Below are 16,567 nucleotides of genomic sequence, written 5' to 3'. Positions count from 1 at the left end.
CCACACACCTTCCCCCTTAAAATGGCTGCCATTGGGGGTCTCTCCCTGCTGCTTACCACATAGTAGGGCTATGCAAAGCTTTGGTCCCCGATCCCATTTAGCGAAGATTTTGCCCAATTAAGGGCTGCATCTCCAAATCCGAATTGAATCAGGAGACCCGTTAATCTCTCCAAATCGAATCTGAATGCTCCGAATCAATTTGGAGAGATTCAAAAAGATTTGGTGATTCAGACATGAACATAGCTTTAAACGGTTTTTCTATATACCTCAAGGTACCAGGCAGCTCATCAATGCTACAATGCCGGGGCAGATGAAGCATCACAGAGGAGCACAGGGGGCTCCCCAGCAGACCTGGAAGTGGAGCAGAAGCACTTCTGGTCCACTTCTGGGTCCACCAGGGAGTGCACAGGGGGGCCCCCTGCCCCCTCTCCAGCTTGGCAACTGGTGACTCCTGGGTCTGAGGGGCACCCAGGGTCCCCCTGCAGCCAATCACCAAGCCAGGGGGTAACAGGGCCTGCATGCTCTCCAGCAGACCCACTTCCAGGTTTGCTGCCAAGCACACGGGGGATCCCCCTACACTCCTGTAGGATGCTCCATCTGCCCCAGCATCGCAGCATTAACGACCTATGCCTGGTACCCTGAGCTATGTAGAAAAAAACATTTAAAGCAGTGCATGTCTGAATCGCCGACTCTCTGAATCGGCATTGAATCTTCAGATTTGGATTTGGCCAAACCGAATCAGGGACAGTGATCCGAATCAACTAATCGAATCACTGTCCCCAATTACGGCCGAATCCAAATCAAAAATGGCCCATTTCACACACCCCTACCATGCAGGCTTCTCACTAAGTGGCAAGCACCCTGATGGTGCTCCGTTACACCATGTCATGAATGCTACTTTAAAGATCATTTTCCTAGTTCATCACTTTTGCTTCTCTTTTGGTATCCCTTTCCTGGTTGCCTTTCTCTACCGCTCCATACATAAATGACTTACATAAATGACTTGCTATTCCTTTCACAGCCTTCCATAGCCTATTCCCACATATTTGTTAAATGTTCAAACAAGCACCTTTGCATTTTTTTTCTCATCCGGTCTCACATCTGCAAAGCTACTTCTTCATATTCAAATTCCTTAAAACATTTCTTTGCTAAGAAGCATACCAAACTTTGACAACACTGGGGCTACTGGTGTCCTGTGACCACTGCCCATTGTGCTCTGCAGTAGTGGTCTCATTGCTTCTTGGTGCTCTGTATCAATTTGCCTATACCTACCTGTTATCTCTTGCCTTATATGTATTATGTAAGCTTTTTGGGGCTAGGCAGTCTTTTTGTTGTATGTCTGCACAGCACCTGATACAGTGCTGTCCCAGATGATGATTATACTTCCTCCAGAGTACCATAATACAAAAAACAAATTATTATTGTTGCTATGAAATGGTGATTTCTTCCAATCCAGGACTCAGCACATGGGATTTTGGTGATGGAAATGTAATACTAAACTCTACTTTTCTCACTGACATATTTATACATTATATAATGATCCTTTTCCCCTTAGCGCACAGGATTCAGTCCTACTGAAAAAAATACATGCCCATGGAACACACAACCAAAGAAAACTGGCAGTACAAACTGTGAGGAACAAGTCTCAGGGTAAAAAGGAGAGACTTAGTGGTAGAAGAAATCCCCAGAGTTCTGTAAAAATTCAGAAGTCAGAGAATTGAAGAGGTTCCCACTTCTCCACAAATGCAAGATTTTTTTTTTAAATAGGAAGTGTTTTCCTAAAGTCCTATTGCTACCTACCACCCCTGTGATAAGTTACACCCACAATAAAGGAGTGCTGCAGGAGTGATGGGGGAAGGGTGTTTCACTCTGAAGTTAACATTACAGTCAGGTATTTTATGATGGAGTTGGCACAGCCTGTTTGCCTGATTGAGCTAATGGCATAGCAGCTTTTCTGCACCTGATTGTATCAGACTGCTGCATTTACAAATGAAATAGTTGAACTTTAACTGAAGTGAGGGGAGGGAGTCAGGGAAGGGCCCAGGCTGAAACTCTGATTTTGAAGCTGATAGTGTTATTCTGTTTCACATTGCAGCTCAGCCTATCTAGCTCCAGGGGCTGACTGTGGACATGGTGTAAGTTCTTGGAAACATGGGGGGCTTACTCTCATTTACCTTCATTCTCCTTTAGGCTGCTCTAGCAGTGTCTCAAAGTGACCAGAGATATAGGGCAATGCAAAGACAGCTTAGCATGCATGAAAATATGGTCTATAATTTTTGCTCAGATGACAGGTTAAAAAAAAAAAAAAAAAAAAAAAGCATTGTCGTATCTTATACAATTGCATATACTACTATGCATTGCCTTTTCTAATCCCCAGAAATATAAAGCATAATATGAGACATCAGAGAAAACAGGCTTGATCAACTGCAACATTATTTCACCTTTCTGTAACATTAAGAAGTCTTGAGTGATAACAAATTATTCAACATGAATAATAGAGGGACATTATAAAATTCAATATCCAGCCTTGGATCCTGTAATGTATTGTGATCTTTTAAAACAAAAATAATTGTATTTTCATGCCATATGCATGAAAATTAGGACACCTCTATTATCCTTAACACCATATCATTTGTACCGTGTGGAGAGAACAGATGGATTGGAATAAACACAGATCATTGATTTTCACAGGAGTTTTTACCTGTGCACACTTTTCTATTAGCTTCCCTTTAAAGCAAAGGTATGTTTTATAAAGATAAAAAACCCTAGTAAACAGAGTACAGATATGGGGTCCTGAAGGAACATATATATTTTCTTGAAGTTGATTTTCATTTCTTATTTTGAATCACTGAAGACACTGGCATGCTCCTTGCATTTATCTCTGAAAGACTTCTCTGATCAGACAATTGAGTGCTCAGGAGCCCTTTTATTATTACACAGCATAGTGCTGATTTTCATTAAATTTTGACTCTGGCAAGCTCCTCTAGATTGGATGCCAGTGAGATAGCAGGGTGAGTGAGGGCCTGCCCACCTCCTTTGCCCCCCCAGCAGAAGTGTTCTTTTGAAATGCATTGCTAACAGATGTCTTTTCTGTTACATATTTTTAAATGAAAAATCACAAGCTAAAACTATAGCACAGGCTCCCATTTGTGCTGTTATTAACAATTAATTCCATTTCTAGCTTTGACCCTATGTTCTTAAATTGCACCTTGCAACCTCCCACACAAACTGCTACTTGCATTATAGGCAGACAAGCTTGGGTTTCAGTCCAAGGAGAAAAATTAACAAAATGAAGAAAAAATAAATCTACTGAGCATCTATTGCTCACCTGGACTGTTGATCTTAATGTTTTCCTTCTCTCTTATTACTTCTTATATTGTTGCTTTCTTGTCTGTTTTTTGCTCTACATAAAAATTTAGCACTGGTCATAATGTACTTTATGTGGCATATTTCTGAATTGAAAGAGACCCATGTAACCTAGTGGAGATTCTCCCTCACCTCCTTAAATCAAGAATCACAACATTCACCACCCTGAGGCAACAAGGGAGGAATGTGGCCTGCTCTGAAGATCAGCAATTTTCACTTGCCCTTTCATGTGGAGCTTATTTTTCCCTGTATAACCCTCACCTCTCAGGTCACTGGCAGACATTAAAATAACAGTGTGATAGAGATCTGAGGAATGTTATGTCCCATTCCAAACATTGTGCATCCTGCCTTGCCATGCATGCATAGCAAGACATGCAGTGTTTGGGATGGGACATAAAATTCCCCAGATCCCAAACTGCATGACTGCTGGGGCTGAACTGTGACCTGGGGCTGCCCCCAACACAATTCTATGGATTGAGCCACAGGATGCTAATACCTGGGCCCTGGGGCTGTCCCATGCTCAACTGAGTACTGAGATTGGGCAGTGGGTACCCCAACGCCTAAAAACCACATGTGCAAGCCCTGTGCTTGCAGCTGGGTGGTTTAAAAGCCCAGAGTCCTGGGAGCCTGAATCTGAAGAGCCTTTCTCTGATCTTGTGTCCCTGCACTCTAGGCTTTTAAACATCCCATATGCAACATGTGCTGTATTTAAAAGTTGCAGGATGCTGGGAGCCCAAGACCAGAGAGTCTCTCCCCAGGTTCCTCTGCCCTGGGCTTTTCAGCACTACATATGAAACCTAGCTGGGATGCATGTAGAGTTTTTAGACTTGGGTCCATTTTTATTTTTTTTTTTCCAAATTCTGATGTGGAACATGGGACAGCCTCTGGTCCCAGTTGGAGACCAGAGCTGCCCCCAACCCAATCCCAGAGATTAGGCAGAGGGTGGTTATGTCCCAGGTCCTGGGGTTGCTACATGCCCCATCCTGATGCTTAGCTGAGCACTGGGATAGGGCAAGGCACAGCCTTCAGTCCCAGTTCAGCTGACTGTCAGCATCAAGACCATGGCAGCCCTGGAACTGGGACACATTCATATAAACCAGCCCCCAAAATGTTCTAGATTATATGTGGAACATTTTTGTGGTTGGTTTGCCATTTTGTGGTACCATAAATTGACTGACTATGACATGATTGGACCTCAACTGTGTTTTACTAGCAGAAAGACCCTGAGTTTTACCTTTAGTGCAGAAAAGACTTGTCAGGATTAGATACATTTTAAAGCAATAAGAGAATTATGACCTTTCATTAATCTGCTTTTCTGCTCACTTGAACCAGCAGTGAATCCAGGGCACTTTGATAATGAAGAATGAGGAACATTTAATGACTGACAAAGTTACAAAACTGACGTAAGATAAAAATAACTCTCTCTTTTAGGGAAATCTTTACCTCCTTTTGGGGAGGAGTCCTGTTTTATGCAGCCGTTATTACAAGGATTTCATATGTTTGTTAAACACTGAAGCATAATTAGTGCTGTACAAATGAAAAACACAGTTACCTGCCTTGAGAGACAGGTATGGCTCAACAATTCATTTCTTCTTTAGCATTTAATCCAACCTACATGACTCCTACCTCAATCTCCTGGCTTATACACTTTAAAGGTCTGCAGTTATGAAACCTATAAATATAAGCCTTTTATTACTGTTTACATTTCTTGCTCTCACCACCTTACAAAGAGCCGCTGGAAGTTTTTATGATGCAAAGTTAGACACTGTTCAACCATTTCTCTCTAGATTGCTAACAACATGTGAAATCTATACCCCTTGACTGTTCTTTAGAGAAATTAATGGCCTTCTGCTGAATCACATCATTCTTTGTGACCACAGAGAGTTAAGATATTTGTGTCTTTCTTGGGGAAAGTAAAAACAATCCCATCATTCCTTTTTATATATATATATATATATATATATATATATAGTAGCAGCTTTACAGTTTCTCCTGCCATCCATTATCTTATAAATCCCATACAAAGTTAAGACCTTTGTTTTAGTTCAATGCCAATGTCTCCAGCAAATGTTTGCACTTCTCATTTGAAGCTTCCTTTATCCACACCACACCCAAACAGCTACATAAAAATACCATTTGCTTTGAATCCCAGCTGCATACTTACTGAACCATTTGTATACCCTGAAATTTCAACATCACTTGCTACCACAAGTTATTTTAACTCTCCCTTTACACACACGGGATGACTTATTAAACCTGGCTCTAAGCCTAATACCACATAAGTTCTGGTACCAGTACTCAGATATAAAATTGTCTATTCCTTCTAGCTCTATTTTTTTTAAAGTATATAAATAACATTTTTCTCCTTAATGAACTATAATCTGATGTAGTTTAGTAAGGAAAGGAATAGTTAAGGACATCATAAATCTTAGCTTGCTCACATATTAAAACAAAACATATTATTCAAATTGTTTATAACAAACATGCATCATCACAATGCAAACAAGGTTAATTCTGACCCATACGTTGCTGGGGTCAGAGTTGTTTCTGTTATCATCTTGATTTTACAGCTATGACCAATTGTACCATAGTTGAATTAGAAGGTCAAAGAGCTCAATTCTGCAATTACTTATTTAGACAGAAGGGAAGGTAGAGATGTGCCTTATAGACTAGCTGAATCAGAGATGCATAAGCTTTCATGAGCCAGAGCTCATGACATCAGAAAGCTTATGCATCTCTGATTCTGTTAATCGATAAAACACACCTCTACCTTTCCTTCTGCAGAACTTCAGACTAACATTGCTAGCTACCTCTGTCTGATCAGTCATTTGCTGAAAGTATTGATCATTGCCACAAGGTGTGTCCTACAAATAGGTGGAAAGCCTCCCATTGAGTTCAGGGTATGGAATTCAACTGCGAATTGAATCTAGCATAGACTTCAGTTGTCTACAGTGAAAAAGGACTATTCAGAGTGGTAAACAACATGAAGTAGCATGCATTTGGGGTTCAAAGCCTAAATGTGCCCATGCAGGAATATGACACCACAACATTTCTGTTTATCCAATGCCAGAATGATATTGCCTCATAGAAGTTTACATTCACCAAAATCCAACTGGTAATGTGACACATCACCTGCATTTTTCTCATAAACTATCCCTTAAATTTGATGCCTTGAATTTCATATAAAAATATGAATTTTCTTTCAGCAATGTTGTTATCTTGAAGAAATAGCAGTCCCAACTTGTCTAAAATTAGGGGGTTTTTTAATCAATCATACACAAGGCCACTATTTACTTTCAAACATCAGAAGAGTTTGCGTAGGTAGGAAAAATGCTTCCATTCAATCTGTGGTGGTCTGTTTTTCAAGCAAGCTCAACTTTTATCAGAAGTCAGATTGAAAATACATGTTTATCAAAATAAAAGAAAGAAAAAGAAAAATATGCTATCTATAAAGTTCCACTAGATCTTTGTCATTCTTGGTAGAGAAGCAGGATCAAATTCTACTGAGAGACAAGAAGTTGATTTCAGCATGTGCCTTTAGCACAGTCACAGACTTGTGTATGAGATACTTTTTACAGTCAGACAGCTACTCTAGGCTTATACTTATTTCTCTCAACTACCTTTACAAATATTAAGTAAGAAGCCAGCTAATCATCCTTGTCTTAAATATACATTATCTATACATAAAAGTAAATGAGGGGCTGAAAGGAAGGTAACACTTTTTTTATACTATCTAGCAGGGTACCCTTAATACATACAGTGTCATTCCTCTGAGGATCCCAAAAATTAGTTTAGTATGGTTGGAAATCCCTTCCTCCGATTCTCCTATATTTAACTAAAAAATTCCATGGTACTCAATAAGCTTCAGTATGACTAGTCTTCTGTCACACAGCTGGATCCATAGTCCACTAAAGACAGTGGACACTCTCCCACTTTGTTCAATGTATTATGTATTGGGTTCATAATTTTTCTTTCCCTTCCAGCATACACTGAGGAAGGTGGAGGATCAATGACTACAACAAAAAGGAGGTAGCTTTACCAAAGCTGTAACTCATTTCAAGTAACCAAGGAAGCAGAAGAGGTCTCTGCCTGAATTCTTTACATACATGATAAAGCTTCTTTTAACATAAACCACACTGAGATGCTGCCTCAGGAAGACTTAAGCAGTCTTGCCTTATAACACGCTAAATTCTGGTTCCCTTGCTCAGGCTAAATATTACCTTTCTCCTCAAGCACTTCCAACAGCAAAATACTATTCAGCTCGAGTTTTGGCGTCAGAATCTGGCTTTAAAACAACAGCCCATCATCTGGATTATATGGTGATGGAGAAAGGAGAGATCTGATTTTGGAGGTAGTGCTGTCTTGATGCTGGGAAAAGCATCAGATATGATTTTAAAACAAGAAAAGAAAAGAAAACTGGAACTGCTGAAGGAGCACAAAGAATTATTTTTTTCCTCCTCCTCAGTAGAAGGCTTCAAGTAGCATCTCTGAAGCCCAAGAAACAACTCCTCTTTGGAGCATTCTGTTCGACTCAAATGAAAGAGGCCTTTGTGTTTGTGAGGTTAGTTTTAATCTTGAAATTGTGGTGAAAGGGGGGAAAACAACACTGGGGAGAAACAATGGAGTCAGTTTAAAGACTATTCTTCAAAAATTTTAAGAAAGGAGAGTCTGTAATTAGGGCTTGAAGTTCTCCAGCTCCCTTGAATGAGGTAAGTACCGAGGGAAAAAAAAAACAGCTTTTAATTACAAGACTTCAAGTCTGTGGCTTTCAAATAACTCAGTGGGATCTTGTGAGAATTCCTATTTCTGGGCATTAGCAAATGACCAGTTCCTTTTGAAATCTTACACACACACACACAAATAAGAAACCTGCTTTAAAAAAAAACAGTGAAAGCTGAGATGTTCAAGTATTCACATGCTTCCAAAAGCCAGAGGTGCAAGAACCACACCAAATATTACAAGAATCAGGATAAAATTGTGAGAGTCAGTGACACTGGTTATGTGGGACTAATGGGTTTTTAACCCCCTCTTTCACTTACTAAACAAATTGCTATTAGGGTTCTCTATTTTCTAGCAGCATGATGGAGACAACAGCAATGGGGCAGCCTTTCAATGCAGCCAAAGGAGGAAAAGACCAATCAGGTGAATGGAAGTCTAGCCCATAAGAAAATTTCTCCCTCTAACAACACAAGGCTGAGAGCTGCATACATATGCAGGCTACTTTTCTAAGTCTGCTTTGGGACAGCAAACCAGCCAGAGTCAAAACATCCTTAGTGTAGGGCCCTGTACCTACCTCAAGGACAGGACTGGGAACAGAAGAAAGGAAGAGTTGAAGTTGCAGAGAATGAGGAGATAGCCAGCCTGTGACTTCAAGGATGCAGCAAGTAGGGGCCAATTAGCCAGAAGAAAAGGAGCAGGAAGGCCTGATACCTTGGTTAAGGGAAGACGAGATATGATGAGACTTCTAAGTTGGTGAGTAAAGCCTGTAACCAAGTGAGAAAGGTAAAGGTAAAGACCAAGGAAACATGTGACCTGGGGAGCTGAAAGGGTTCCTGCTGCCTGTTGAAAGGTAAAGTAAGAAGCAGAATGGAAGAGGGGGTGTACAAGCTCCTTTTCAAGAGATCCATGGAAGCAGGAAGAGGAGGAGCTGCAGGGGAAGAGCTAAGGTGGGCAAAATTCATTTGTAGGGGGAGCTGGGAGGAGCTGCAAGTTGTTTAATTGATGTTTTTGTGGGGGATCAGAAACAATTTTGGGGTGGAGAGGATGCTGGGTGTCAGAAGCATTCATTTCCAGATGGATGAGCAGTATCTAGGACCCCATCGACACACTTCAGGTGTGATTAACTACTTAATCACTAGTTAATCACATTAAGTGGTCACTAAGCCACATGTTCAATCAAGTAATGGTATGATAAAAAGGAATAAGCTACAAAGTTACTCCACAAAATATGCATAACAACTTTGTAGCTGCTTCCTATAGCACCATTAATTGAATGTGTGGATAGGGGCCTCTAGGCTGGGAGCCCCATCAACTGATTGAAGTTCCCACCTGTGTGGGGCCCATCTGCACCCCCAAGCCTGGGAGCTTCCAACTGACAGGGATCCCAGCCGCACAGGGGCATGCACCCACCCAAGGCTGGGAAATCGCAGCACTTGGTCTTTCAGCTGTAACGGTGCATGGTGCATTCCCACAGCTGGGAGTTCACAGCAGATGAGGTCTCCCAGCTGTGGGGCTGAATGGAGAGCACCTGCAGCTTGGAGCTCCATCAACTGAGGGGGCTCCCAGATGCAGGAGCTTGCTTCTTGCCATTTGAGTGGGGAGCCCAAGATTGGGCTTGCCCTGAACCAGCAGTAAGGTGTGATAGGATCTGATTTGCGATCCTACAATCACGCTTCCTGCCATGCATGTTTAAAGATATGCTTATTGCATTTTCTTTCTCTATAATTTGAATTAAATACAAAATTCAGTAATAAATGTCAGGATTCGAATTCAATTTAAAAGGAGGCAGGATAGCGACAGTCAAGTCTGTCATCATTGAATGTCACCTGCTGCAAGTATAACCTCAGTGTAATAGGGATATATTGGTGAGCTTTGTTATGAGTGTAATTCATCTTCTGGATTTGTTGACCCTATGGTGTACCTGAATGCTGGTGATATTTAACATGAAGCTGGTTCCTGTTATCCAGTGAGCCTTGAGATCATTCACTAGTTATTATTTCTGAAAAGCCTGCAATACCAATACTGATTTTACAATGTATTTTTTCCTTGTTAGTATAAGGTCAGAGAACACAAGCTTGTTTTAACCAGCTATTTTTCACTGCATCTGTACCAACTTAATGCAATGATTTGGATGCTGATACAAAAATAAGAAAAACCTGGAAATTATCAATTTAAATCTAGCTAAGCATTAATAGGTGGGAGTTAGATAGCTTTGTAGAGCCTAGCTAGCTGTCCATAGCAATCTCCTCAGTTCTGTGTGATGAATTGTATCTCCATAACTAAATTATGAGAGTTAAAATTGTTCCTGGAATCTGGACCTTTCTTATCTAGAATAGCTGCAAGGGAACTGCATTTTTAATTGAATGGGAAAATACGTGAAATCACCTAGGCAATGAAAAATAAAATTTACCAGCTCTAGTTTGATACTTAGCTCCAGCCACAACATCAATATATACAACCCCATTGAAAACAATGACACAAGTCACTAACAGCATCATTTGGCTCGCATAATATTTACTATTGATGATGATGATGAAGAAGAAGAAAGGAAGAGTTCAGCTTGGATCACATTTGTCACCTTATAGGTTTGACTCTTAACACACACACTTTATAAAATTGACCTATTCAAATAGAAACCATTGAAAGACAATAAATATGGAACCCCACTACACTATTTTGCAATGTACTTCCAATGATTAATCTCCCTTTATTAGGCAGGAACCTGGCTCAGTTTGAAACACTTGCCCAAGAGCTTTATTTTGGTGGGCCCCTGTTTTCATACACCAGGGGTGGGCAATTATTTTGGGCAGAGGGCTGCATGGGTAGCCCCACCCCTTGACAGCTGACCCGCCCCTTAGTTGCCATCTTGTGACTGGAAGTCCCACCTCCTAACCCCTGATCTTTGCCCTCCCCTTGCCCCTGGAAGGGCTACTTTCAACAAGGGGTTTTGCTATCTCAGAACCAGAAAAATACCAAATTATATTCTAAAACTCGAACATCTACAACATTAATTTGATTTCAAAATATATTTTTGCCCTGATTTACATTTGTTTGTGTCATGCACATAGAGAAGATTTCACAATAGTAATGAAGTCTTATTCTTGGTCTATTGTGGAGGCATGGGGGGGGTATAGGTTTGTGGGAGTCTGTGCATGTGTGGGTATGTGGGGGAGGGTAGGTGTGGGGTGACAGAGCATGTGGGTGTGTGTGTGGATATGTGGGGTGTGAGTGGGTATGGGGTTTGTGGGGGGAATGTGGGGGGAGGGCAGCTGGGATTTGCATGTATAGCAGTGAAAGAGGGGTGTGGGTGCATGTATATGGTGGGGTGTGTGTGTGGGACTTGCTCTACGAACTCACTCACTCACTGCCCACGCATGTGCGTGCGCACACACACACATGCTGTCCCTCCCTTATTGCTCTCTCTTTCTCCCCCGCTCCTGCCCTCATTGCACAGACGCATGCGCATTCACACACACACACCCTCCTGCTCCTGGCCCCGGGGTACTGGTGCAGGCCCCATGCTTCCACAATCTGGCCATGCAGCCAGGAGTTATGTGGTGCAGGAGCATCTGGCTGGCAGGCAGGGATGCACTGAAAGTGGTGGCAGGTGAGGGAGAGTGGGAGCGAGCGGGCATGTGATAGCACAGTGACAGCTGGGCAGGAGCTCAGGGCCCATGCCAGTGTCCCAGGGCCCACGCTGACAGGGCCCAGAATGGGCAACAAGAGTGTGGGGTCCCATCCAGCAGGGGCTCTATGGAGCCGGGCGGTCTCCCCTCTCTCCCTGCTGGCACAGCCCAGCCTGGCTCCACAGACCCCTTCCAGCCCGCACCCCATGCTCCTGTCACCCCACTCTGAGCACCACTGGCACTGGCCCCAGGAGACTGGTGCCAGGAGACTGGTGTGGAGCCCCACACTCCCACCCAGCTGTCACTGCGTTCCCATGCACCCACTCACTGCCACTCCCCCCACCCCACACTTTCCTGCCTGTCACTGCAGTGCTCTGGCACCACATGGTCCCTGCTGCATGGCTGTGACCACAGGACTCAGCATGAGGCAGCCTGTACCCAAGGACTGGGGTGATATCCCATGATCGTCCCCTGTCTCCATTCCCCCTGCCTCCCCCTCCCCCCCATGTTCTTACCTGAATTTCCCTCTCCGGTGCAGGGACGCAGGAACAGCCTGACACTCCTAGGCCAGAAGCTTCTGCTAGGCAGGGGGTTCTGGTTGGAGGGGCCTGGGGGGGCAGGGCTAGGCAGGCCTTGCTGCAGGGTCCTGCTGCCAGCTTCGTCTGGGTCCTGCTGCCCCTGGATCCTGTCATCATTGACAAGCAGCCAGGAGCAGATAAATATTAATTTTCTAAATTTTTTATGGGTCCCGCAGTCCACATAGAATGGCCTGGCAAGCTGTATTTTGCCTGCCCCTGTCATATACCATTTTGCCTTAAAAAGATTCCATAAGCATACCTCAAGTCACCTGGGCTACCTTTGAAAAAATGAAATTTGCTCACTTCTGCACAACTGTCTTGTGTTAATTAAGGAAGAGAATGGGGTGGATGGGAGAGGTAGTATTTATAAATAAATGCCATTAAAAATACAATTCACTCCATGTATAACCTACCTTCGCTTCTTCATTGACATCCCAAGTAAAGGACACAGCATTGTATGCAATTTCCTCAATATTCCCAATGGTGTTAAAACTCTCTTTGTAATCAGCTGTGGACACAACAAGTTTTAAAAGATGTTGAGAAAAATTATATATACATTTATTCTTAAAGTTCATGGATGAGTCTCCAAGTCTGCCCTTTGCCTTTTCATTCAGGTGGGGATCAGGTGTCAGGAAAACCTAGTGTTACTTATGTTTCACTGCAGATGGAAAGGCAGGTTGGCACTTTAGAAACTCCCTGCTCTACCTTCTCCTTGACTTAAGCCCCTTTCTGAAGTTTCATTGTTAATACATCTAATGTAGAAAATTGTGATATTTCTGCTAAGCTATACTCTTTAGTACACTGCGGGGGCATCTACAAGAGATGCTTACTAAAGAGTTCCCTAATTAACCCCACAGTAAAGTATCACCATTTACACATGCAGAGCTATTAGTCTGGAGTAAACTAATTAACTCTGCCATAGGTTAGTATTGCCTGATGCAAGTAACTACAGTGGAGTTATTTACTGCACTGCAACGCATGTATAGATGGTGACTGGAGCTGGTTGGGGCACAAGGGTGCTACAGTGTAGGAGCTGCCTGCCAGCCAGCCAGCCCCACATGGTAGCACCCTTATGCCCCAACCAGCCCCTCTTCAGCACATTGAGCCAGGGCAGAGCAACTTCAAGCTGGCAGGCTGATCCCTGAAGCCACCTGCCAGCCAGGGCTGTACCACCCTGGCTTAATGTGCTGCAGTCCTGGATTCATGTGTAAACACTGTACCTGGGAACAATAAACTCCAGAGTGAAATGTGCTGGAGTTTATTCAGGCACATTAATTGTATGTGTAGATGTGCCCTGCGTGACCTCTATTTTTACTTGAGATTTTGTTCTTAACAAGAAATCAGTAGTTCTGCAACAGGAACAAATGAGTGTGCTCTTTAACTTGGTAGTAAGAAGGAATGGCTAAAAATGGGAAGGCAAAGGAAACATTTTAAAGGAAGATTTTTAAAGATGACTTGAAAAAAAAAAAACAGAGCTGAGGAGGTCAATGAACCTTGAAAATGGCTTGTGACATCTAAGTATTACTCCTGTTATTAGCAAAACCAGCCCAGAGGAGAGAGGAACTATTCCTTCAAATATGCTTCCTTATTATCTTATAATTTTGAAAGATATCATTTAGTCAAACACAAATTGTTGAGCTTGATACAGGGATAACTAGGTAAAATTGAATGGTTTGTTCTAGGTAGGAGGTCAGATTAGATGATTTAATAGATCCTGCTGGCCTTCAACTCTGTGAATTTATGATTGATATAGACTAGAAACTCTCAAAGAGCAAGGCTCACTGGTTTTGAACCCTGATGGTTGGAAAGCTGATTAAATTTTTAAAATGCTAAGAGAACAACAGACTTATGCCATTCCTCATCCTGAGAACAATTTATGGCTCATTTTTGTTTTAGAGATGTGACAATACCCAGGATATGGTCTTCCATTCTTTCAAGGAAATGGGAGTTTTGGCACAGTGTTCACTGTGGGTGCATCTACACATACAATTAATGTGACATGATAAACTCTGCAGCAGTTTGTGCCAGAGTACACTGCTCCCAGATGCAGTGTCTGTACGTGTGCCTGGAACAGCAGCATTTTGAGCTGAGGCAGAACAGCCCCAGGCTGGCAGCAGCCTCGGACGGGGTCAGCCCCGGGCTCCAAGTAGTGGCGTTGGGCAGCAGAGGGGCTGGCTGGGGCACAAGAATTTAAAAAAAAAAAAAAAGGTAATTTTACACGTTTTAAAAGAAATGCCCTAACAGATTCACTGGAAGCAAATGAAGTCCTGGATGTCTGAACTGTGCAGTGAAGTCAGCTTTTACCCATCTGTGGAATCAAAAGGATAGATTCCAAGTTCATGCCTATAGGCTGTAGGTATTTTACACTGCAGCCAAACTGGTAGAATGCCTTGGCCCAGATAGTTTCATTTGTACCGTTTGTTACCAACAGAAATATAAGAAACCCTTTTCACAGACATTTCAAAGTAAACACTTGCTCATTTGTTAAATGATCATTTTTTGAAAGATATGTTTATAACCAGCAAAGAAAAATAAAAATAAATTTGTGCTTCTTTTTTTATTTCTTTGTGACTGAGCAGCTCACTTTATTTTGCTTGCTTTGTAATTTATCCAAATAAATATAACTGTGCTTGCTTTAAAATTAGATACATCAGGAAAAAGATACAAACATGAAAAAGCAGAACTTGGAAATGTCATCTTTCCTATCATTTAAGGCATGGGGTGGTAGATCTTCAACAAATACATCTTTTTGCCCTCATATTTAATTGGAAACAAGAAAAATGAGCCTAAGTGGTTTTTAAAACATCCAAAGGAAACTGCATCCCCTCAGTTATTTGGGTTTCACTTCCTTGCGGCCCATGGTATTCTAACTTTATTGGTATTGTCATCACCTAAAAAATGTTGACAAGAAAAACAACGTATACAAGGCCTGAATTTCTAAGGTAAAGGAAAGTAGGAAAAACTGTATGAAGAATCTTTTTTGTTTTGTGTTTTCTGTTGTTGTTTGATAAAGCAGAAGAAACAATAACCTATTTTTTCTCTTTTCCTGGTCACCTTTAATACTTCTAGCTCCAGATTAAAAGATACTTCAGTTTCTTCAAGAAAGCATGTCATCTCTCCATGGGACAAGTCAATCCCTTAAGGGCCGTAACTGGACTTTGTACAAGACAGCTGTAATTATTTAATGCAACTATCCTTATCTTCTAACTTTTGTCTGTATCTGCACTTCAAAAATACATGTTGATTTCTAGCTTTGTAGTTAGTTGTATAAAGGGAATAATATTCTGCATCTGTAAATGATGGCTTTATGCATTCCTAGTATTCCTTTTCTCAGCCTTGTTTTCTCTTTAAGAAAATAATAAACATTATTTGGGTTTTAAAAACAACAACTAGCAACAGTTAATTAATGTAAATTTGTCTACCAAAAACACCAGTGTTGTGAGGGTAATAACGTCAGAGAGAAAAGTATAAATAATATACATTCTCTGCTCTGAAAGGCAGAGGTGCTGTCTGGACTAGTGAAACAGTGCATCTGGAATGCCTGAAAGTTTGCATACTGGGAAGAATTCATAATGTTCAGACCCCAGACATGGCATAAGGCAGACACCTTCTTCCATAAGGTAAAACAACTGGTCACAACATATGTGTGTTCAAAGAAGAAGTTACTGCTTTCTATCTCCACTGTGAATTCAGGTCATTTTTCTAAATGAAGACATTGGCATCACGATCTCATTTTTGTTTAAGAATGCAAGCAAGAAAAATTGAGACGCATATACATCTCAAATGTGCACAAGGACACACTTTTAGTTTGACTGAGCAAAACTACCTTGTGCAAATGATAACACATCTTGGAAAGAGGTGAACAAGAGGTCTTGTAAATATAGGTGTACTGATACATCGGTCCATATTGTATTGGTACCAATAAAAGTAAGATTAAAATTATCAGCAATCAGCTTTTTTTTGGCTCATGTCACCAATAAATGCCACATGCACATGTGCAGCCACAACATGCATGCAGCCAAAAATGCAGCCCGGCAGCTTGGAGAGTAGTGTTCAGCTGGTAAGTCTGTTGGGGGGAAGGGGCGTGGCGGGGGGCAGATCAAGGTCCCCACAGTGAGGGAGGAAGTGGGGCTGGGGCAGGGCAGAGCTGGTGGCTCGTCTGGGGGGCCGCTCCCACCACTGTGCACATCCCCAAGGGAAGCATAGGGAGCTGTGCCCCTCCAGATGTGTGTGGGGTGAGAATAGACTGCTGCACACCCCCCCCCCTTTACCGTCATG

General features: G+C 42.1%; 1 protein-coding gene across 3 annotated transcripts in view; it reads right to left on the bottom strand.

The window, feature by feature from the left end:
- GRHL2 (grainyhead like transcription factor 2) overlaps positions 1-16,567 on the bottom strand; it is a 149,861-nt gene that overhangs the window by 63,823 nt on the left and 69,471 nt on the right. For all 3 annotated transcript variants that reach the window (XM_019528021.1, XM_019528022.1, XM_019528023.1), the window contains exon 8: positions 12,703-12,797. In XM_019528021.1, the coding sequence (XP_019383566.1) occupies positions 12,703-12,797 (95 nt within the window). The remainder of the gene's footprint in view (positions 1-12,702; positions 12,798-16,567) is intronic.

Source organism: Gavialis gangeticus, unplaced genomic scaffold, assembly GCF_001723915.1.
Source record: "Gavialis gangeticus isolate Ggan-Ray unplaced genomic scaffold, GavGan_comp1, whole genome shotgun sequence".
Lineage (NCBI taxonomy): Eukaryota > Metazoa > Chordata > Crocodylia > Gavialidae > Gavialis > Gavialis gangeticus.
Note: the sequence above shows the minus strand (reverse complement) of the source record. Positions and strands in the feature narration are given on the sequence as shown.